The sequence below is a fragment of the Aulonocara sp. 'chitande type north' Nkhata Bay genome, linkage group LG3 (genome assembly GCF_057382095.1).
Source record: "Aulonocara sp. 'chitande type north' Nkhata Bay isolate Kocher_YH1m ecotype deep benthic linkage group LG3, A_spYH_male_GT1.1, whole genome shotgun sequence".
NCBI classification, from domain to species: domain Eukaryota; kingdom Metazoa; phylum Chordata; class Actinopteri; order Cichliformes; family Cichlidae; genus Aulonocara; species Aulonocara sp. 'chitande type north' Nkhata Bay.
The window spans coordinates 25,622,312-25,645,599 of record NC_141346.1 but is presented as its reverse complement, the minus strand read 5'-3'; the positions used below and the strand labels follow the sequence as shown (position 1 = coordinate 25,645,599).

Sequence of the window (23,288 nt, the reverse complement as noted above, 5' to 3'; positions counted from 1 at the left end):
CTATTATGTAATTTCTTCTTTTGTTTTACTGGCAGTTGGGAACCCATTCAATTAGATCAGATAGTTGTACTGCCCTCTAGTGGAAGATAATGTCATTGTTCTGCCCGTTACTCAGCCAGTGGCTTAGAGTACTAAGCACACCTGATCATTTCTCACGGCACACCTATGTGCTGCGGCACAGTGGTTGGGAAACATTGATTTAGAGTTAGTTAGAGATGTTAGTGACATCAGAGCCGTACGTATTGATCTGACATGGAAGTTCATGTTTCTGTGATTGGATCATTTTTTAAAAGCAGGTGTTTTTATAGAATGACAGAAACATGAGAGATGCTGAATATCTTTAATATTTTATACACTGAGTACTTTTGGATGTCCACTTAATCAGTCATGATGGTAAAATGCCATTAAGAAAGAGAAATCAAACATTTGGATGCATTTTATTGAGTTCAGTTTTGTTTATAATACAGAGGAGCTGGTTGTGAACTGAGCTTCAGAAATACACAACATACTGATATTCTCTGTGAAAAGCGCTACATAAATACATTTTACTTACTGTGAAACTTTGAATGGAAAAAGACAAAAAAACAACATGTGGATTCTGGAACAATGGTAGCTTCTATCTTTAAAGGACCGAAGAGGAAGAAGTTTACAAGGAATCATTTAGAACAGTTTAAAACATGAACGGATTGAATCCATGAATCTGAAATCATGTTTCTGAATGAAAGAGACAGACATGTACAGACTGAACTATCTCTTGAACAGCCAGAGTGTTTCCCTAACAGGAGGACACTCTTTACATTTAACTCAGCACAGACACACTGAGGCACCAGAAGACCTGAACCAAAATCCAGGATAAAGAGGTTCAGTGAATGTGGTGTTGAAGGTGTGGATGTGGATCAGAGTGTCTGAGGAGACTCTGTAGAAGGACAGAGTGCCAGCAGGACAGTCCACATACACTGCTACTCTGTTAGAGACAGAGGAGGCAGAGGATACTTTGCTGCTATTGTGCCAGACAGAATGAGACCCATTATCAGAGCACCTCAGACTCCAGGATTTATCATTTTCTCCAAACACACAGTCATCACTGTCTCCTTTCCTTTTGACACTTCTGTAACTCACTGCTATCTCAACCCTTCTTCTCCACTCGACCTCCCAGTAACAGCGAGCAGTCAGACCATTTGTACACAGCAGCTGATAACAAACATCAAATCTGTCTGGATGATCAGGATATGACTGAACCTCGTCCACACGTGTCACCTTCCTGTTGTTGTCAGACAGTTTGAGGTTTGGGTGTACCGTGTTTGTGTCGATTGTGAGTTGACAGGAATCTGATGGAGAGAACAAACACAATCCAGCTGCAGTTATTGATCCATCATCTGTTCATTGACTGACACTTTGATGATGACTCCTGACATGAGAGATGTGAATGAGTGATGTGACAGTTTGAAGATGGTTGAATGTGTGCTGCTTTGTTTTCATGAATCACATTAAAAGCACACTTACACTTCCTCAGACCTGGTCTCAACCATTGGGTTCCAGCAGGCTCCGCCCTGAAAGGAGGAAGATGGTCAGACTTTCAGCATGCACACATGGACATTACATGGTTCTCATACACATACTGTTATTTACACACAGATAAAGGAACAGTCCAACATTTTCACAAATACACTTCAATCCATACGTGGATCAAACTGCTGATGATTTGGACTGATCCTGGATCTGTCTGTTCTTTGAAGAAGTTGTTGGATTGGTTGAGATAACAATAAATCCATAGATTCAAAGCATGGCTCCACTACTTTAGTGTTCAGTGTCTTAAAAATAAGAAGAGCATTTCAATTGAAAATATATTTTGTGACCATGATAATCCTTCAGTTCTCCTGACTACACAGCAAATTCAAAAGTGTTAAATTTTTTGGTGTTAATAGTCTTCTTGCAAAAGTAGAGTTAATTTTACTCTAAGGAGAGTCACATTCTTTTAATGTAACTCTGAGGTGTAAAATGATAGTAGTTAAAATCGAGTGTTAAAAATGAGTGTTTCTCTGTCAAATCTGGAGGTGTTACAATGGAAACATTAACTCTTGACCTCTTAACTCTGAACTCCTACAGGGGCTATGTCACCAACAGAGTAAATTCACAGACTCCGCCCTCAGCACGGCTCCAATCGAAGCTGAAGTGAAGCCGTTTCAGAACATTTTGCTCTACATATTTGAGTTGTTTGCCATGCTTGGTAAGTCATTTTTTCAAAGATTGTTTCAATTATTATTATGAGCTTTTACTTCTGTGGCTCTTTGGAGTTGAGACAAAGCTGTGTGAAAGGCATTAGCCATGTTGCTCGGTGATAGCATAATATTCTGTTTTAGCTAGCTGAAAGGTATTGTCTGCGGGCAAATACCACAGCCTTGAAAAAAAGTTCGCATGTGAATTTTCAGTCAAACCTTTGGTCAAATACACCTAAAACAATGTCTAGAATGTGAAATGTTGGTATAATGGTGCTACTTGAAGCCTGAAAACGATCGCCCATAAAAAAAAAAAAAACAACACGAGCAAACAGCAGTAGCTGACGTCCTGACTGGATTGTACGTTAGCATAGATCCCTCCAGAGTTTTGTGCACACGGTTTAGGTAAAAATGAAAAAGGTTGAGGTTTTACATTTAGTTCAGTATTACCTGTTGTCTGTGTCTTTGTCTTTTGGGAAAATACTTTACACAAGTAATGGCTCAAAGAGGATTCCTTTTTTTTTTTTTTTTACTGTGCTGCAATTGTTTACTGGATTATTTGTGCCATTAATTAGTGTCAACTAATTTTTATTCAATCTCCACACAGGATATGCTTGTGAAGATGGAATATGGGGGAGAGTGGAAGTGCGTTGAAGTTCCACAAAGGGATGAATGAAGGACATGCATATTGTATTGAAGAAATAAGTGATGAGAATGCTGTTATTTGCATTTACCATGTCAGACCTTTTTGATAAACAAAATTCTAATGAAAGTGAGAACATGTATACTGTTACATCTTTCAGAAAATGTTTTGAAATTGTGGTGCACAGTTCAGAATAAATGTTTTTCAAAAACCATTGCATCTTTTTAGTAAATGTTTATTTCCAAAAGAAATTTCTAGAAGTTCAGAACAGTAAAATTCCCGCTTTTTAGAATGAATTAGAAGATAACTCTTACGTAGTTAAACTAAAATACTCTTTGAGAGTTAATATATAAACTCTTAACACCAAGTGTTAAATTATCAACTCCAGACAGATTTGGTGTTTAACACTAAATCAGAGTTAACGTACCAACTCTCCAAAAAGTGTTAAATTAACACTCTCTGGTGTGGACCCATATAGACACTTTAATAGTGTTGAAATCAAATCCGACAGTGTTAATTTGGACATGCTGGATTTGCTGTGTACTTTTAGTGAGATGTGCTTCAACTGGAGGGGAATCATTTGTATTATTAGTATTAGTATTATTATTATTATTATTATTATTATTATTATTATTATTATTTCTAGTACTACTACCAATGTTCCCTCTAATTTTTCACGTGTCTGAGCGAACACACAAACTCCCTGAGCGGTCCCGTGGACCACTGTGAGCGACATCAGACGTGTGACTGTGGTCACGCCAACATCGAATCCATCCAAGTTACATGGTTTATTAAAATAATCAAATTACAGCATTTACATTTATGTTAGACTACTTTTAATTAACTGCTTTAGCCCACTTACAATGAAAATTAAAAAAATATCTTGTTCATGACCTGTGTAGTGTGTTAAAACTATTGGAAGTAAAAATAACTTGAACTCCAACTTTGAAAACACAACTTTCTTTCTTTTTAAAAAAAGCTCTGACTTGTATTATGAGTCTGTGGTCTGGGAGAGAGTCCTGTAACTCTCTGTCTGCCAAATATAGTATATAATGACCAATGCTGGGCAATTAATTATATAGTTACTTCAAAAAAGTAACTCAGTTTGGCAAACAAAGTTTTTTGCAGCTATTTTTTTAAATGCAGCCAAGGCGTTTTTAAATAAACATTTCAAACTATTTACAGAACAATGAGCTGTTCTGAATTAAATTCGATGCCACACAAATCATTTGTGCCACTGCAAAAAATAATTTCTGTCCACTATGAGATAAAGGAGAACAACAGCCTGATACCTGCAGGCCTGACAACAGGAGATGTATCACTCCTGTAACACCTGTAACATTCAGCAGTCGCCTCATTGTTCTGACACACCAACGAAACTATTGACTACACTACACACTAACTACACAAGATTTGCACTAAACGTCTCAAATCTCTCACATCTCAAAGCACCGCCGTCACTCCTAAAACTTCCCCCCATTTCTTAACAACTAGATGCCACGTTGCCATATCATTTTTTGATTGGTCGACATACTTTTTTGGACGAATAGGAAAGGGATAGGGGCGTGGAGGTTTTGCTCACAGGTGGAGAGTGCTTTCGAGCCTTTTTTCTTATAAAACGCAGTTTTTACCGTTTACTCCTGCAGTAAATATAAACAACAATAGTATTCAGGAAGAAAACCAAACATTGCATATATTTTAATCACAACTCTCGTTTTACGTGGCCTATCAACACAATTTAAAAACTGGTATAAAGTCCACACTTTTTCCGTTAATTGTTCCGTCTGTCCTGCTCACATTTCCAATGGTTGTACACGTTGTCATTAACGTGGTTTCACTCCACATCAGCCGCTTTGCTAGCTAAAACACCGGTGTCGGCACATAAGGACGCTGTCATAGCCTGTCAACCACGTTGATTAGCTGCATATATACGAATCATTGACTGGACTATGGGATAAGGTGGCATCGTTCTAATCCCATATGGGAGCAGCCAGTCACTTACTGACTAACACTGCAAAACAGAATTGTTAAAGTATTAATTTTAATTTCAATTCAGGTTTTTGTTGTGCGCAACACAGATTTTCTGTGCGCAGAGACCGTGCCAACAGTGCGCAATTGCACACGTGCGCAGCTTAGAGGGAACATTGACTACTACTACTACTACTAGCACCACATATTAAAAGACAAATGTGGGTTATTTGCTACTGCCTTGAAACAGTAAATTAATTTCAGACTGAAGGGAACTGAATGTTATCTTGGAGTAATCAGGACCCTACACCCCCCACAGAGGGACAAAAGGACCAAAAAGAAAGAAGCCATCTATGTCCACTGTGAGCGACCATCTTTGAACAGAGGCGGGGGTTTACGACAACAACTGTCTGCCATCTATAATCCAGTTTTGAGTTCCCTCCCCAGACGCCTTAACGCCCACTCACATCCTGGGCCATCTGACCTCAGGAATTCACATAAGGTGGGGCCAGGTTTCACAATGAGCTCACCCGAAACTCTGGCTGATTGGGACCCACACCCGTTTTCACACCTTGGGTCAGGCGATTAGAGGATCATCAGGGGGTCCTTTTGTCCCTCTGTGGGGGGTCCCTCCCACTGGGTTTAAATCTGGGACTCCCCACCATTTGACCTTAGAACTGAAGAAGCTTCTCGAATGAGAGGTGAAACGTCTTCAAGCAACTTCAAGAAGTCCAGACGCTTTATTTTGCAAGCTCCTTTGACTAAGATGGACTGCCAACTCTTGAGCCACGATCGCCCCTAATCTCTCGCATCTATAACAAACTGTGCAGTGTAACCTCAGCTCCCCTTGAAGGCTTCAAATCCACATGAGAGGAGTTGCGGATATCTATGTCAGATGACGTTTGGGATTCTGTCCTTACTCTTGTCAACTCCACGTCACTCTGCGCTCACCACTCCCTATTACAATTGAAAGTAGTCCATAGGGCCCAATTATCTAAATCCAAATTAGCTAAGATTTATCCTAGCTAAGACCCTCACTGTTACAGGTGTGGGTCTGATGATGCCAATCTTGCCCACATGTTTTGGACCTGCCCTGCCTTGCCAAATTTTTGGAAGGAGATTTTGTGCACTCTGAACAAGGCTACCAGCCTGAAACCTGACTCTCAACCCCCTACTTGCTTTCTTTGGTACAGTGGGTCAGGATCGATAAGTATATTACTGGGGCAAATCATCGGGTGCTGTCCTTTGGTTATCTCCTGGCTAGGCATGCCATTTTGATGAGGTAGAAGACTGCTGCCCCATCCACCCATGTTCAGTGGCTTGCTGATCTAATGTCGTGTCTCAGTCTTGAAAAGATCCACTGCTCCACCCAGAACCAAAAGGGCACATTTGATAAAATCTGTGGTCCTTTTCTGACAAACTTCTCTAACCTTCAATTTAAGAACATTCCGCTGACTAACAGATTTTCTTCTTCCATAGAGGTTCGATGTGTGTCTGTGTTTATGGGAATGTGTTGCAGCTAACTTCTGTGTGGTTTGTAAGGAAAGTTTTTGCTTGTATCAATCTCCCTCCTGGGTTGTAGTTTTTTTTGTAAATTTCTTTTAACCTTTGTTCTAACAGTTCTGTTTTGTATTCAATGTAAACAGTTTTTGTGTTTCCCTTATCTTTTCTTTTTTTGTAAACTGTATCCACAATCACTCGATGAAATATTGTGAGTAAAGGTGTGTTGGAACATTATATGACTTCCTGTCATTATGTTGTTATGTGTTACACTGGTCCTTCATATGGTTTTTCAGTATTGAACAATCTCCAGTCTTGATGGGATTGTTCTCATAAATATCTTCTGCCACCTTGGATGGCTCAGACAAGAACAGCTGGTTTATTTTCCCAGCTTCTTTCTCTCTGGTATATCTATTCAGGCGGTTAACCAAAGCTGTAATTTGTTGGGATTTGTCATGTTTGGGAAGTGTATTATATTTCTTATGCAGCCCTTTCTTCATCACACCTGTCTGAAGCAGAAAGGTGTGATGAAGAAATTATTTTTCTTTAAGAAAGGTACTTTCTTAAAGAAAAATAATTTTTTAAAACTTACTTACTTTTTTAAAACTTACAAAGAGATCTACCCAAATATTGAAAGAAAGAAATTACATTTATCACTGCTCTTATAAAAGTTACTGCAGTACACTTTCATAAATATCTCATTATTAATTAATTAAATAATTTACTTGTGTTTTTTAAACTAGTGTCCTATTCAGAATGAACAAAAAATGGTTCTGCATTTGTAATTTGTAACATAATGTCAATTAGTAACTCAGTGAAGGACACAGGAAATGTATCCAGCTCCTCCTCTTCTATCAGACATTACCTGAGAGTGTCCAGTTTCCAGCGTGGATCCTTCAGTCCAGCTGACAGCTGCTTCATTCCTGATTCACCTGGATGATTGTAGCTCAGGTCCAGCATTCTCAAATGGGAGGGGTTGGAGCTCAGAGCTGAGGCCAGAGAAGTAAAGCCTTCCTCTGTGATCAGACAGCCCGACAGACTGCAGACACACAAAACACTTCATTAAAGACTTTCACAATTTATTTATTTATTTTAGTGGAGATACAATGTTATCCAACCATCCATGAAGTTCATTCTAGCTTTTAAAAGAAAAGTGACCAGTCACACCTGATAACGCCTCTTGTGTGAACTTGTTTAATAATACACATCTGGGTCATTTCATTTCAAATTACCTAATGTTTATTTTTACATTTTCTGCTCAACTAGCTCCGATTTTCAGAAAAAACCTTTACGGTCTAAAGTTTGAGCATGTATCATGAGTGCTATGGAACTTTATCTACAGAGATGTTTGGCAGTAGCAATTCTAAGAAGCTGTATCTGTGCATACTGTTCAAATAAATGAATGAAAGCAACACTTTTTAATTAGAGCGTCGCATCCAGTCCATTAAAGACCTTGTCAGTGACACCACCACGAACCTTCATCATCTTTTATGACTGTCTTTTTTTTCCCACTAGTTTTGCATTTTGGCTATGGTTACTTCTGGTATCATGAGGTGATACCTGGACCCTAGTAGGATAGCATAGGTAGTCCAACTGTTTTGATTTGGGATCAAATACTTGTTTCCCTCAATGGAATATAAATCAAGCTATTAATTTTGTGACATTTTATTTCTGAATTTTTGGTTAATATTCCTTACTGTGTGAAGTTTGCGTGTTAACCCCATGTTTGTGTGGGTTCTCTCCAGGTACTCTGGCTTCCTCCCACAGTCCAAAGGCATGCAGTTAGTTGGGTTAGGTTAGTTGTTAATTCTAAATTGCCCATAGGTGTGAATTTGAATGCCAATGGTTGTCTGTCTCTATGTGTTAGTTCTGCGTCAGGCTGGTGACCTGTCCAGGGTGCGCACTGCCTCTCTCACTAGCTGGCTGGGAAAGGATCCCCCCCACTGACAAGGATAAGTGGAAGAGAATAGATGAATGGGGTGTGTAATATCAGCAGTTATTAAAGCTTTTTCATCATCCATTTATTTTCTTAACCTATTACTAATTTGTTAATTCTGTCAGAAAAAGAATGAAACGCTTGATCTCACCTGAGAGTTTCCAGTGCACAGTGTGGACTCTTCAGTCCTTCAGAAAGAAGCTTCACGCCTGAATCCTGCAGGTCATTGTTGCTCAGGTCCAGCTCTGTCAGAGTAGAGGACTGGGAGCTGGACAGCAGTGAGGACAGAGCTTCACAACTTCTGTTTGAAAGGTTACAGCTGCCCAGTCTGAAAGACAATATTTTTAATCAAAGTAAATCGCTTTAGTTGTTGAACATACACACAACAGAATATCTCATCATATTTTATTTAAGAACTTAAAATTTAAAGATTGTTAGTAAAAGCAACATTTATTCTGTCTAAATTTAAATAAATGAAGGGCCAAACGTTTTAGTGTTAAATAGTAGTAATTTGGTTTGATCAGCAGGAGCTAAAATGGCTTTTTTTTCAACAAGCCATTTATACAATATAATACAACTTAATACAATATAAACAAGTTTAATATTGCATATACTGAATATCTTACCACTGTGACAGTCTTACACTTTAAATTCTGACTACACCCATGCATAAGCTACATAAGCTACAAGTGCTACATAAGCACTTGTTTTACTTTAATATTTTCTATGCTCAGAGTTAAGTTTATTCCTTATTTTAGTTAGCTGTTTATTTAGATGTGTGAAGGGAATTCAAAAAGTAAGAATTTCATTGCTATGTGTAACCACTTGTGTTTTGCAGTGTATATACTGATACATTTCTTGAATCTTGGGGGTGCTCAGGTCTTGAAGGGAAGGTGGACTGAACCTAATCACCTTCTCAGCAGAATAATTCACAGGGTGCAAAGTGTCCATATTCTTGGCAGTGATTTGCTGTACCTTCTCGATTAAGGAAGATGGGAAGATGGGGTCTGCTGGGGGTGAGTGGTGCTTTGTTGTAACTTGGAAGACGCAGGAGTTTTGTGTGATGTTATAAAAGACATGCTGTGGCATCTCAAGGGCAGAGCTCTCATGACCGTATAACTGTGATGTTTGCTGTCTTTTTGCTCTCATGCATGCAGAAATAAAAGGCTTGACCGCTGCTGATCGCACTGCAGACTTTATAAACAGAAAATTCCACAACACCAGTCTCATGTGATGCCTTCAGTTACACAGGAAGCAAGTGATCCAGCTGCAGATGGGAGCAGGATCATTCACCTGGCAGAACTTGTCCTGCAGCAGAGTGGGACTTGCCAGCCACCGCCATTATTTTTAAATTCATGAATCTAAGTTCTTCTTTAAAATCTTTCTCTTATGAATATAAAAACACTAAGCACGGGGGAACTTCATTCACGCACTTGACACAACTGAGATCTGACAATCATTTCACTGAACAGAGTCACAGTTTGTGTAACCTAATATACCATTTGTGTTTTAATTAATTGATCACTTTATCTATTTCTAATTGTTTTGGCCTAGTGTGTTGTCAATTTGAATCAGCATTTAAAGAAATGAAAGTATAGGCAAGATATTTACTCACAGAGCTTTCTTGGAGGCTTTGACCACTGGCAGCAGCCTCAGAAGAGCCTCCTCTGAAGCAGAGTATTTCTTCAGGTCAAACACATCCAGATCTACTTGGGATGACAGTAAGATGAAGACCAGAGCTGACCACTGAGCAGGAGACACTTTATCTGTGGAGAGACTTCCTGAACTCAGGGACTGTTGGATCTCCTCCACTAGAGAATGATCATTCAGTTCATTCAGACAGTGGAGCAGATTGATGCTTTTCTCTACAGACAGATTCTCACTGAGCTTCTGCTTGATGTACTGAACTGTTTCCTGATTGGTCTGTGAGCTACCTATCTGTGGCAGCAGACAGGATGTCTCCTTGTAGAAACTACTTGTAGAGTCTCCTTGTAGGAGACTCTGATTGTTATGCGGTGAAAGACCCAGGAGGAAACGGAGGAACAAGTCCAGGTGCCCATTTGGACTCTGCAAGGCCTTGTTCACAGCACTCTGGTGGAGAGATTGTAGGTTTGGTTTGTTATGGGAATTACGCCACTTTGAGATTGTTTGTTCCTCTTCCAGCAGATTGACTCCAGAGTTGATGAAGGTCAGATGGACATGAAGAGCAGCCAGAAACTCCTGAACACTCAGATGGATGAAGCAGAACACCCTGTCCAGGTACAGTCCTCTCTCCTCTTTAAAGATCTGTGTGAACACTCCTGAGTACACTGAGGCTGCTCTGATGTCGATGTCACACTCTGTCAGGTCTGATTCATAGAAGATCAGGTTTCCTTTCTGCAGCTGATCAAAAGCCAGTTTTCCCAGAGACTTAATCATCTTCCTGCTCTCTGGACTCCAGTGTGGATCTGTCTCAGCTCCTCCATCATACTTGACTTTATTCAATTTGACCTGAACCACCAGGAAGTGGATGTACATCTCAGTCAGGGTCTTGGGTAGCTGTCCTCCATCTCTGGTTTTCAGCACATCCTCCAGAACTGTAGCAGTGATCCAGCAGAAGACTGGGATGTGGCACATGATGTGGAGGCTTCGTGATGTCTTGATGTGGGAGATGATCCTGCTGGCCTGCTCCTTATCTCTGAATCTCTTCTTGAAGTACTCCTCCTTCTGTGGGTCAGTGAACCCTCTGACCTCTGTCACCATGTCAACACAGTCAGCAGGGATCTGATTGGCTGCTGCAGGCCGTGTGGTTATCCAGAGGCGAGCAGAGGGAAGCAGTTTCCCTCTGATGAGGTTGGACAGCAGCACATCCACTGAGGTGGGCTTTCTAGGGTCAGATAGGATTTCAGTTTTGTGGAAGTCCAGAGAAAGTCGACACTCATCCAGACCATCAAAGATGAACACAACCCGGAATTTATCAAAGCTGCAGATTCCTGCTTCTTTGGTTTCAATAAAGAAGTGATGAACAAGTTCCACCAGGCTGAACTTTTCCTCTTTCAGCACATTCAGCTCTCTGAAAGTGAATGGAAATATGAACTGGATGTCTTGGTTGGCTTTGTCTTCAGCCCAGTCCAGGCTGTATTTCTGTGTACAGACTGTTTTCCCAATGCCAGCCACTCCCTTTGTCAGCACTGTTCTGATTGGTTTGTCTCTGGTCTCTTTGTCTTTGGCTTTAAAGATGTCTTCTTGTCTGATTGTTGTTTCTGGTCTATCTGGTTTCCAGGATGCTGTTTCAATCTGTCTGACCTCATGTTCATCATTGACCTCTGCAGTCTCTCCCTCTGTGATGTAGAGCTCTGTGTAGATCTGATTCAGAAGGGTTGGGTTTCCTGCTTTAGCGATCCCCTCAAACACACACTGGAACTTCTTCTGCAGCTTAGATTTGAGTTCAACCTGGCTCCAATGGGCGTCCTTAATGAAAGTTTCTAAAATAAACAATGGATAAAAATAATCATTCATGGAAAAATCAAATGCACATTTTGATTACACGTTAGTCTATCACTTCTATTCTTTTTTTAAAAAAATAATCAAATTTAGCCAGCTTCTTAAAAACTCAGAAATCCTCTTACTGGTCTTTATAAGGTCAGCAAGTTCATCGTGCTTCATTTTCCTCAGGAAGTCCAGTGTGATGTTCACAAAAGCCTCTCTGCTGCTCCTCTCCTCACCCTGCTTTAGACTCTCTTGTTCTGGGTAATCAGAATTTAGAAGCTTCTGGAGTTTCTTCAGTTCACTTTTCACAAAAGTGATGATGTTGTCCTCCAGGACCTGGAACAGAATTTGATATGAAAACCTTAATCAGCCATAAACATTGATTGGTTAGGCAGTGAAAAAAGACAGGAAAAAACTAAAACAAAGCAGAACAAACGAAAAGGAACAAGAAAAAAAGAAAAAAAAACCTACGAATTTTCAGGACATAGAGAGATGTGTGTATTAAAAAAAAAGAGGACAACAGAGGAAAACCACAGTGCATCATGTGGAATCCATCAGCAGCTTTAGCTTATAGTAGCATAATTTAAATAGAGAGTGGTTTTAAATCAACTGCCCTAATAATAAGCTCACGCGATAATTATTAAAGGGAAGTTGGAAAGTTTGAAGACTAATCCTAAAGTTAGAGGTCTCGTTCCTGAATCAGAACTAGAAACTGGTTTGAAAGGACAGTGGCCTAACAGCTGGAGGTCCTGTCTCCCATTCTGTTTTTGAAAACTTTAGGAAATACAAGTAAGCCATCAGTCTGAGAGACAAGTGCTCTGTTAGGATAAGAAGGTACTATGACCTCCAATATGCAGCTGCTGGAACATTTTTTATATTGTGGCACAATTATTACTGTCACTGTCGACAGTAAGAGCTGAGGTCATTAGTATTGATTAAACTGTACCCACAATCCTTCAGTGCAATGTAAACTCTGGGCTATATATTTTCCTTTTGAAAAGATCAGAAATATATTGATATCAGTGCTGCAGCTGACCAAAGTGAGACTGCTTTCCAAAGACCAAGTTTTCAGTGTTTTCCAGTTATCTATGTGGCCCACATAATTCAGTGGACACTCCCAACACATGCACCAGTTGAAGGATAACATGTAAAAGTAGGCACTGGTACAGATACAACAGCATAGTCCAGCATTCTTTTGGCAGTTTCAATTTTTATGTTTTGTTTCTACACAGTGTTGAGTTGTGCTTACAATTGTTTTCCACCACCAGTACTAAAAAAACCATTCACATGGACCATTACTGCTAAGGGCCAAAAGGATTAACTATAAATCTAACATATTATAGCACAATGATTAGAGAAGGCAGAGATCTGACCACCAAGTTTCTTTTTAAGGACAACTGACATCTCAAGTCACAACATGGACTTGGCTGTGAAAGATGTAAAAGTTGTTGAACATGCACAAACCCTAAATATGGAGTCCAGCTGTGTTTGATGCTCCTGGGCAGACTGACTACTGGGAACCTCTGAGTGCTCCTGGTCCAATCTGTGGAGGAAACATGAAGAACATGAATAATACAACAAAACAGTATAAACAGCTACCTATGGGAATGCTGGTCCTTGATGTCCTACAAAAACCACTTCCACCTGGCTCTGAGAAGGTTCTCTGTGGTCTATGAAGACAGGTCAGCGACTTCCTCTCAAATATACTCTTATTATCTTAACACCAGCAACACACAACTTAAATAATGGTCTCCATCCAAACTCCCTGAATCAAACATGACAGGCATTTTTTGTTTTATTGTTCTGTCATGTCAGTATGTTTTTAAAAACATACTGCTATAAAAATATACATAAGTGAACAGCAATGCAATCAAAGACTTTGGATGACTTTTTTTTAAACTAATCGGTCAAGACAAGCAAGGGTCTAAAGCTTGGAGAGAGAAACTATACATAAAACCGATCTCCTCTGAACCAACGCCATAAAGTAAGAGACCTGGGAGTGGTCTGTGACTCAGATTTCAATTTCAGGTCTCATGTGTCACTAATTCTGACTTTAAGTCACCTTAAAATATTTCTGGTGTGACAGATGGAGTTACACCATCAGTCACACAATCATCTAAAGTCATCTAAATGGACTTTAGATGATTAAATTAAAGTCCATTAAATTAAATTATTTTATTATTAAATAATTTTTCTGATTTTTAAAGCATTTCACAGTCTGTTCTGGTATGAATGTCTTATATGAATCAGTTCACACATGAAACACCTGAGTGGAAGCTCCTGCCTACACTGTGTTTGAAGCAAAGCACAAAGGAGACACTTGCTGGAGCAGCTGGAGTCCTACAGACACTCAGCCTCTTCACTACAGAAACACCTACAACATCCACTCTTTACACTCTGACTGTTGTGTTTGGGGAAACACTCCAACACACACTGCGTCACATATGAACATAGACATGTGTGTGAAAAAGAGCTGAGCTGACATTTAACATGATGGAGGATTTATTCACAGACACTGAGTCACAACAACATTTAGACACACATTACCTCTCTGCAGGAGAACAGGCGCCTGATTTAAAGGGAATTTCAAAACCCTTTGACTGGTCACTCTTTAAGGACACACAGCTGGGTTCAGGTTCGTGTTTCCGTTTAGTTCCTCGTTTCTTCCTGTGAATAATGATGGAGCAGTGATGTGAGTGCTGAGCTGTGACATGGAGAAGAGTCATGGACAGTTAGAGATGGTCATCTCACCTCTGAGCTTTGGTCTGGCTCTCATGTTCCCCACACAGAGTGGTTTTAGAGGGAGGGACTCCCTCCTCTCTGTCCTCACACTGATCCATGCTGCTGAATTCAAATCCACGTCAGCTCACACAAACCTTCTACCTTCACCTGCAGAGGAAACACAAATCATTCATGTGCACATCAACTGAAATCCTCCTTTCCATCATGTGTGCTGTCCAAATATCAGCTGCTTCTTTCCTGCTTCATCTCAGTGTCAGCTGAATGTAGTCAGACAGCAGTGTGAGGCAGAGGAAGCTGCCATCAGCTGCTCTACTTCTACTATCAGTCCAATAGATGGATTTGCCATGAAGCACACAGGATGCATTCACTGATGATGGAAAAATTATTTACATTTATTTAAATTTTATTCAAATTCAGTTGATTTTTTTTTGATATAGCACTAAATCAATACAGTTCCCTGAAGGTTTTTTTTTTTTACACTGTAAGGTACAATAGTACAAAGAACCACACACTCAAAGTGTGTTTGATCAGATAACTGAACCAAAAGTTAATTTTCTGGCTGGTATTCAAAACCCTTGATGCTGATAATGTGCAGGCTGAGAGCTGCAGGCTTTTTTCTTTTCAAACAAACTTTATTGAGATCATGAACAGGACAACAGGTCTGGATAACAATGGTGATCAGGATCAGGGAGTTAGAGGAGGATTTATAGAAATGTTGATCAAAGACGTTCTCAGAGCTTCTGTAGAATTATTTATAACAAACAGTTATAAATAAAAGTTAGTCCTGATTTTAGACTCATTAACTGCATAGACTCATATGGAAAACTATTAAAGTACAGCTCAGAGCTTAATGCATTCAGCAAAGTATGAGGTTGAACTAATATACCAGAAAGAATAATCTAAATGCAGTCATTATTTTACAGCCTGAATGAAACATTTTGGATTTTACTGCATCAGGTTCAGTTCATTTTGTTCCGGTCTTTTTCTTTGTGTCTTGTTTAGTTGGGCATCTGGCTGCCAATTACTTGTTATTTAATGGTCAGGGAGGTAACCATAATGTGAGAATTCTGAAGTACTCTGTATTGTACGTTGCACTGACACGTTTGTCTAGTGAAAATACTTTTGAGGGAATTTAAAGTTCACATTCTGATGTGTAAAAACTTGAAACTTTCTAACTCTGTCAAAGCTCAGATCCAAAGTCTGCTGGAAAAGAAGTAGCTCACACAGGGTGTTTATGATGATTAGTGTTTGAGTCTAATAGCAAGTCAGACTGCACCAACAGAAAGCTGATAGACAGACCAAGATCATCAAGACATAACACCATTAGAATTACCAGTCTATTATTTACGTGCAGAGATCACAAAGTTATTCACCACAGACATAAAGAAGTTAGTCAGAAACCTCAAAGGTAGAAAATATTATAGAGATCCCTGAACACAGTCAGGTTAGAAGAAGCAGTTCCTGGGCTGTTCCTTAAAGTCAGAATATTTCTTATTTCCTTAATAAAATATTCTCAAAATAATTTGTTTACATTTCCCCCCAGAACAGCAACTTGTTCATCTGTTGCTTTCCTAAACTCTCCTATGAAAAAGGATAACAGTCAATTTAATTTCCCAAAATTAAGAGGTACAGTTTAGAAATATTTCTGTTGTAAACTGTTCAGTTTTACTTTTTCACACTAAAATACAGAGATCAAATAACATTGTAAGATTTCTGGTTTGAAGCTATATTTAAAGAAGTGCTTTTAAAAAGCAAAAGAAGTGCTTTTTTGTAAGTATTACCATTTAAATCAATTAAATTGTACAAATCAATTATTTCACATTGGTACAATATTTTCTAAAACTAACAATATTTTCTAAATACTCATGGATGCTAGTAAATGGTCATAAACATCAAAGAAAGGGTGAACATTTATTTTGACTTCTACAGGAATATTAATTTGGTTGCTATGTAATCATCTTTAAATAGTTTGAGTGATTAAACAACAGCAGAAAGTTAAATATAGTAACTTTTGTTTGGTGTAATTCCATCAGTCTGAGTCACATTTAAAATGTAAAACCGGTTCCACCGCCCTCTAGTTGTTTGTGAATACTCTGTTGGACCAGCGTTTTTGACAAAGCACTTTTAAGCAGAGGACAACATCTATGATCTATAACCAAGATACAGCTATAAAAACTTTAACTTACTAAGTCACTTTTTCTTGTTGCATTTAGTGTGTCAGCGTTAGCCAGGAAAATATTACAAGCTGACTATAATGGAGAGTCCGGAAATAAAAACACACAGTTTGTCGTGTGAAGAAATCAATCATGAGATGAACAAACAGTAAAGTTCCTAAAGACAAACTGTTACAGGAGAAAACAAAGCAAACTTACAGTTTCTTCAAACACACACACGAACAACAAGCTCCACTCCAAACCTGGGCACTAAACACGGACACACAGGTGAGCTGCTTCCTGGAAAGAGGCGGGACTCTACCTGAAGCTCAGCACAGGTGGGAGGGGGGAGGAGGCAGATTTTCAGATGAGCTTCTGAATGTTTAACTTTGTGAGTGAGATTTAAAGTAGATTCAAACTTGTCTCATTTCATTATGTTATTCTCTGACAGATTTTTGTTCTTATTAAAATAAAAAAAATGACTTTGTATCTTTTAACAAATTCATGATTACCAGTAATATTAGTACAAGATCAACCGCCACAGCTTCATGTGTTCATTCTTTAAATATGTCGTCTGACCGCTCAGACTGAGCCTCAGTCAGAGCAAAGTTCACGTGCTGTGTTATGGTGGATACTCAAAAACAAAGCAAAGTTTTACTGGTTCCTTTTCTTCAAAGTAATGGAGAATGGTACTTAATTACTCTCTCGAGTAAGTAATTTTCTATACCTGGGCTCAAAGCAGAGGTGAAAGAGTTCATGGCTCATTATATTTAGCCTGCCCTTTTACATGAGAGCTGCCTAATCTGTCAATAGATTTTTCTTATTCTCAATGATTTTCAGCTCTAGTTGATCAGGACAGGTTTGCTTTCATTGTGCAAATACAGTCTTATTTACTTCTATTATGTTTGAGGTTTCTTTCAAAACAGAGGTTTGCATTTTAATGGATTTAATGATTTGAGTAACTTTATATGATTCAAAATTCAAAATAATAATTTCTATCGTCTCTTTATTCTAATCCAGTTGGGTTTTTTTGTTGTTTTTTTGTTTTGTTTTTAATGGCATAGAAAATTAGAGGTGATCAACCAGTATTTTTGAACAGACCAGGAAGGAGGAGACAGAGTTTTGGTTGTGATTTCTATTTCATCATTGTGGTTTAGATTAAAATACAACCTTTAGCAATATTAACCAGTTGTGGGTAGAGAAAGCTAAATATAAAGCAGACAGACAGACAGACCAAGAATACCTATAACACCATCAGAATTACTGATAGAAAAATAATTCATGTGCAGACACAAGTTATTCACATTACAGAATTAAATGAATTGATGGACACATACAAAAAAATGATATGAAAAACCTTTGAGGTATAAAATATCATAGAGAAATCTAAAATATTTACAATAGAAGAGTAGAAGTGGATCCTGAGCTGTTCACTCAAGTCAGCATTAGTTCCCTTTATCTTCCATCATATTCGTGAGAAAAACAAAATGTCTCACGTCCTGTTCTGCTCTTTCAGCTCCATCAGTTTCTGTGACGCCTCAACCATCAGCTGTCAGCAGAGGAATGTTTACCTGAACACTTCTTTATGTCTGAGTGTGCCACAGTACGTGTGCGACTGACTGTTGACCAGGTTAATCAAATTATATTCCACTGAGTTCTTTCTGTTTTACACCCATTCTTCTGGTTTTGTGTGTGTGTGTGTGTGTGTGTGTTCCTGTTTAGCCATCTTTGTGAGGACCAAAATCTGCATTCTACTATACTTGTGAGAACCAGCAGTCACTTGTGAGGACACACAACCCGGTCCTCACATTTTTGAAGGCATTTAAAGGCATAGGTTAGGGTTAGGGTAAGGGTTAGGCATTCATTTTTAATGGTTAGGGTTAGGGTGTGTGTGTGTGTGTGTGTGTGTGTGTGTGTGTGTGTGTGTGTGTGTGTGTGTGTGTGTGTGTGTGTGTGTGTGTGAATAAATGTGAGTTGCTTTTGAAGGAAAGCATGAACAGTGTGGATCAAACTCTTCCTGCTCTGTAGGTCCTCACCTCTGGTGACCAGGCCACAATAAAGTTTCAGACCTGATCATCTGGACACAACCAGCTCATCCTTGCTAAAATGGTTCAGATCTTTACATCTGAATATTTTCAACTAACATAACAGACTCAGTTCACTGAGTGTGATGTAGAAGTATTCTAATCAGGACAGAGTAGGGATGGGTACCGGTATCCGGGGCCATTATGGCACCGGTTCTGACATAAACGGTAGTAACCAGACCGAAAAGCAGCGCACATTTCGGTGCTTTATTTTCCTGAGATGTCATACACTTTAGATTCTAGCCAATCGTTTTACGTTTCCAAGGATAGTAGGCGGGCCCAGGTACATAGGTTCTTTTAGAGCAGAGCTACAGATTAAAAATGCCCAAGGCGAAGCGGTCAAAGTCTGGCTGTACTTTACAGCGAAAGATGCAAACTCAGCAGCCTGCAACAAGTGCTTTAAGGTGATACTGTGATACTGTCAAAGGAGGTAACTCCTCGAATCTGACGACGAACCTGGTGACGTATAGCATTTTGTTAAAAGCCGAGAAATGTACGGTGGCCCTGAGAGGCCAAACGGACTGCAACTTCAGAAAACACTTGCAAAAAGAAAAATGCTGCAAAAAGAAAAAACACTGCAAAAAGAAAAACGCTGCAAAAAGAAAAATGCTGCAAAAAGAAAAACGCTGCAAAAAGAAAAACGCTGCAAAAAGAAAAATGCTGCAAAAGCACACAAAGCACAACGGAAATAGGAAAAAAGACAACGGAAATGTTTCTGGGGAGACAATAACCGAACGGACCAGTTGCACGAACCAAAACATGTAGGTATGGCTGTATCCCAATTCAGGGACTGTTTCCCAATTCAGGGTCTGCAGCCTTAAAGTACGCAGCCTTAACGGTCCTCAAGGGCCGCGTACTCAAAGACTGCTGAGGCCGGAAGTGCGAGGCTTGTAGGCTTGTGAAATGGGACGGTCTAGCCTCCGTCGCGCTGCCCAGGTTGCCTAGCAACCATGATACTAACAGCTGGAAACGTTTCATACAGCTTTGTTTGACAGAAATGAAGGAGAACATATTTTGTACATTTGTTTCTACATGAGCTTTGTGTGATTTGATAAGTATCTGAGGCTGAGACCACAGGACTGTAAAACATGATTGTTGGGCTTCATTTCTGTACTGAACAGTCATTTAAGATTAGCTAGTAAATAACAATTAGCTAATGTTGTTCATGAGACTAAAGTCATCTCACTTTGGTAATGTAAATATAATATGGCCAATATTATATTAATCATTATTAGTTATTACAGCAGTGAACATGAACTCTGTGCCAAACACTGAGCTTCAGTAAAGATTCAAGTTGCATTTATTTATATTTCCTATCACCTTAAATCTTCACTTAAACACAAGTATCTGTGACAGTGTATATATGGATGTATTATATATAAGAGACAAATATTGTTCGTTTAATATGTTGGCATTACTAAATTTGGCTCAATGCTTACATATATGTGTAAAAAGAAAATGTACGAGCTGTGATAACTGTTTCTGATAGAATGAAGAGTAGACTGATATATGAAATATTCCTTTATTGGGTGAGAAAATCAGACCATGTCATAACTGCTTTAAGTCATACAGAATAGATATCAGAGCCTTAAACAGGCTGGCTTCTGCTAAATGGGTCAAACTGGGCAGAAAGTATACAAACACATAACATCCTTATAGAATATGATGTAACACTATAGATCAACTTACCTCAGAATATATAAAGCATATAAACAATTACAGCAATATGATGCAACAAACACAGCAGTGCTACTGATCCAAAATACTCAAAGCTTCATAGAACTGAAACAAACATTTATTTTTAGCTCCATTCTGCTGCTGATACATACTTTAGGTTTCTGAATGTTAAACTTGTTGCTGCCTTTCATAGTGTGTAACTTGAAGGCCCTGAGTACTTTCTCCCACACTGCAAACACTGGGATGATAAAATTATTTGAACATTACCTAATAAGACTGATTCAGGACAGACAATTAGTTATGTTAAACTTTCCTAGCAGTCCTTCACAAACAGGGAACAGTCTGTCTATTCTCTCCATCTGTCAGCTGCTGCTGGCTCTTCCTCCTCCTCTTCCTCACACACTGCTGAGTTTCTCCTGGTGGATCATCAGGGGTGTAAAGCCTCACAGATGATGTGCAGCAGTGGGTCCCTCAGTCTGTCCTCACTCTGGACACTTGCAGTTGTCACACATGGAAATCAAATGTGTGATAAGCTGCAGGATTCAAACACAAGTGTAACTTATAAACACATGTTCATACTTTTATTCCACAATCAGAGAGAAAGAAACAGAGAGAGAGTGCAGGACAGACAGACAGGTGACAGTCTCAGGTGTACACACTGCTACACAACAGCACCAGAGAAGCAGGATTTAGTGTTTGTGTTATTACGAGTGTAAACAAGAAGAGTTCCCAGATGGTGCAGTGGACACATGTGTGACTGCTGTGATTAAAGCATCTTTCTTTCAGCTTAACGAGTGAACCGTCAGCTCGTTCAAACACACGTTAAAGTCCGTTTGGCTCGACACCACCGAACAGAGGCAGCAATATAACATAGCGAACATTAACAGTGCAGTGAATCCTGCTTTTGCCGTGATATTCAGGACTGCAAACTGAGCAGCATCACTGACTTTCAGCCTGTTGTGTTTGTGGAAATATTACCAACTTTAATTATCCACAAAATCATCACATTCTCTGTAAGATTAAGGTCGACTATCTAACGGCTAACATTTGCACATAAATAAGTGACATAATATTCAGAACTTACTTTTGAAAGTTTACTCTTTGGCCGCTCCACTTCTTTGAAGTGTCTCCCAGTCCCAGTGCACTTGTTAGCATGTTTTGGTTCGTGCAACTTTTCCGTCCGGTTATTGTCTCCCCAGAAACATTTCCGTTGTCTTTTTTCCTATTTCCGTTGTGCTTTGTGTGCTTTTGCAGTATTTTTCTTTTTGCAGCGTTTTTCTTTTTGCAGCGTTTTTCTTTTTGCAGCATTTTTCTTTTTGCAGCGTTTTTCTTTTTGCAGCGTTTTTCTTTTTGCAGCGTTTTTCTTTTTGCAGCGTTTTTTCTTTTTGCAAGTGTTTTCTGAAGTTGCAGTCCGTTTGGCCTCTCAGGGCCACCGTAGAAATGTGCCGTATTTGAGAGCTTGCTGTGAGACTTCACACCGAGCACATCTACTGCGGGTGTGGTGCCTGTTATCGGAACATCCCCCAAGAACCCGAAGAGGAGAGTCCTGGCCCCTAGCCCTGCCAGTGTAGCAGAAATGATGACGGATGATGATGGCAGCAGCAGCCGTTCTTCTCTGCGTGAGTAGCTTAATGTTGTTCGTGTGTAATTTACGTTGAGGAGGCTAACCACGTTATTACATTAATGCATGTAAGGTGAACTAGCAAACACCGCCGTAGTTACATGCGGCTGTCTTCTTGTTTGATGGCAGATACTCCCTTCACCCTGGCCAAAAAGGCTAAAATGACCAAAGAAAAAGTGGAAAACAGCTAAACATGAGAGGTTTTTGGACAAAGTTGGTGTTTTTTTCATTGATTAAGCACTGCTACCAGCCAAGAGTGATATCATAAATCCCCTATAGCTGCAGAAAAGGCTAATATTGTTATCTTTTTACAAAAAAAAACAACAGCTAAACACGAGAGGTTTTTCGACCAATTTTGTATTCTCCATTCTTTAAGCACCGGTTCGAGCACCGGTTCGAGCACCGGCACCGTTTTAAAAGTACCGGTTTGATACTGGTATCGGATAAAACCTAAACGATACCCATCCCTAGGACAGAGTAATGTTTACTTGTGAATTTTTGTGCTTCAGATTGTGTCTTGTGTAGTGATGGACAGTAACATAGATGTTAATCTTTACACTGCTCTAAAAGGGCAGTGTTTGTAGAGAACAATGAACAGAGCACAGACAGAATATGCAACAAGTCTCTGGTCTTATCCATAGAATAAAATGTCTCAAAGGGACAAAACAACTAACAACCTTCTTGAAAAGTTAATGTGTATTTAATTTTAAGCATAGATGTATTTAACACAAGATTATTGGCATTAGGTAGCAGAAATTTGTAACCAAACCCAAGTAAATTAACTAGATCCAGTGAGCATATATTGAGACTGAAAGCATTTCAAAATGACCAAAATTCAAAGCGTTTAACAAAAAATTCTAAGTCTTGGGACCTCGAAATAGAGAGAAGCGCAAGAGACAAACTATTAATGATTAAAAGCTTCAAACGCTAAAGAGGAAAAGTCAAATCCACCGATTAAGAACAAAATTACAAGGTGAACATGACAGCGATACAAAGACATGAAAAAGCTGAAAAGTTCAAATACTTAAAATACTGCACATTATACACGACTCAAGTCACAGCCTCCACATACAGATTCTATCAGCAGGTACCTGATTTAAAACATGCTTTAAATGTTTGTGTTGTTTGTGAGAATGTATTGTAGCGAGCCAGGGGGAGGGGCCACTGGCTCAAGGGATTATGGAACTATTTACCTGACATTACCATTTTCTATGGGCCAGAGCTTTATGGTTGCTACGGTTACTGTGTGTTGATTTGCCTTTGCTGTTGCTAGGGTGTAA

At 39.2% G+C, this 23,288-nt stretch overlaps 1 protein-coding gene across 3 annotated transcripts; it reads right to left on the bottom strand.

The window, feature by feature from the left end:
- Nucleotides 1-804: 804 nt before the first annotated feature.
- LOC147334793 (protein NLRC3-like) lies at nucleotides 805-14,582 on the bottom strand. 3 transcript variants are annotated; one of them, XM_086275153.1, is made up of 11 exons: nucleotides 14,483-14,582; nucleotides 14,279-14,398; nucleotides 13,196-13,274; nucleotides 11,856-12,067; nucleotides 11,805-11,811; nucleotides 10,237-11,695; nucleotides 9,879-10,197; nucleotides 8,415-8,591; nucleotides 7,193-7,366; nucleotides 1,504-1,550; nucleotides 805-1,328 (listed from the first exon to the last, which is right to left on the bottom strand). In XM_086275153.1, exons 1-11 carry the CDS (start codon nucleotides 14,569-14,571, stop codon nucleotides 805-807), a joined length of 3,207 nt encoding a protein of 1,068 aa, XP_086131279.1. In that variant the 5' UTR covers nucleotides 14,572-14,582. The 3 variants fall into 3 exon arrangements, with proteins under 3 accessions (XP_086131279.1, XP_086131271.1, XP_086131261.1); XM_086275145.1 differs by lacking the exon at nucleotides 11,805-11,811 and having other exon boundaries at nucleotides 10,237-11,727; nucleotides 11,872-12,067; XM_086275135.1 differs by lacking the exon at nucleotides 11,805-11,811 and having other exon boundaries at nucleotides 9,879-11,727; nucleotides 11,872-12,067.
- Between the last annotated feature and the right edge of the window lie 8,706 nt (nucleotides 14,583-23,288).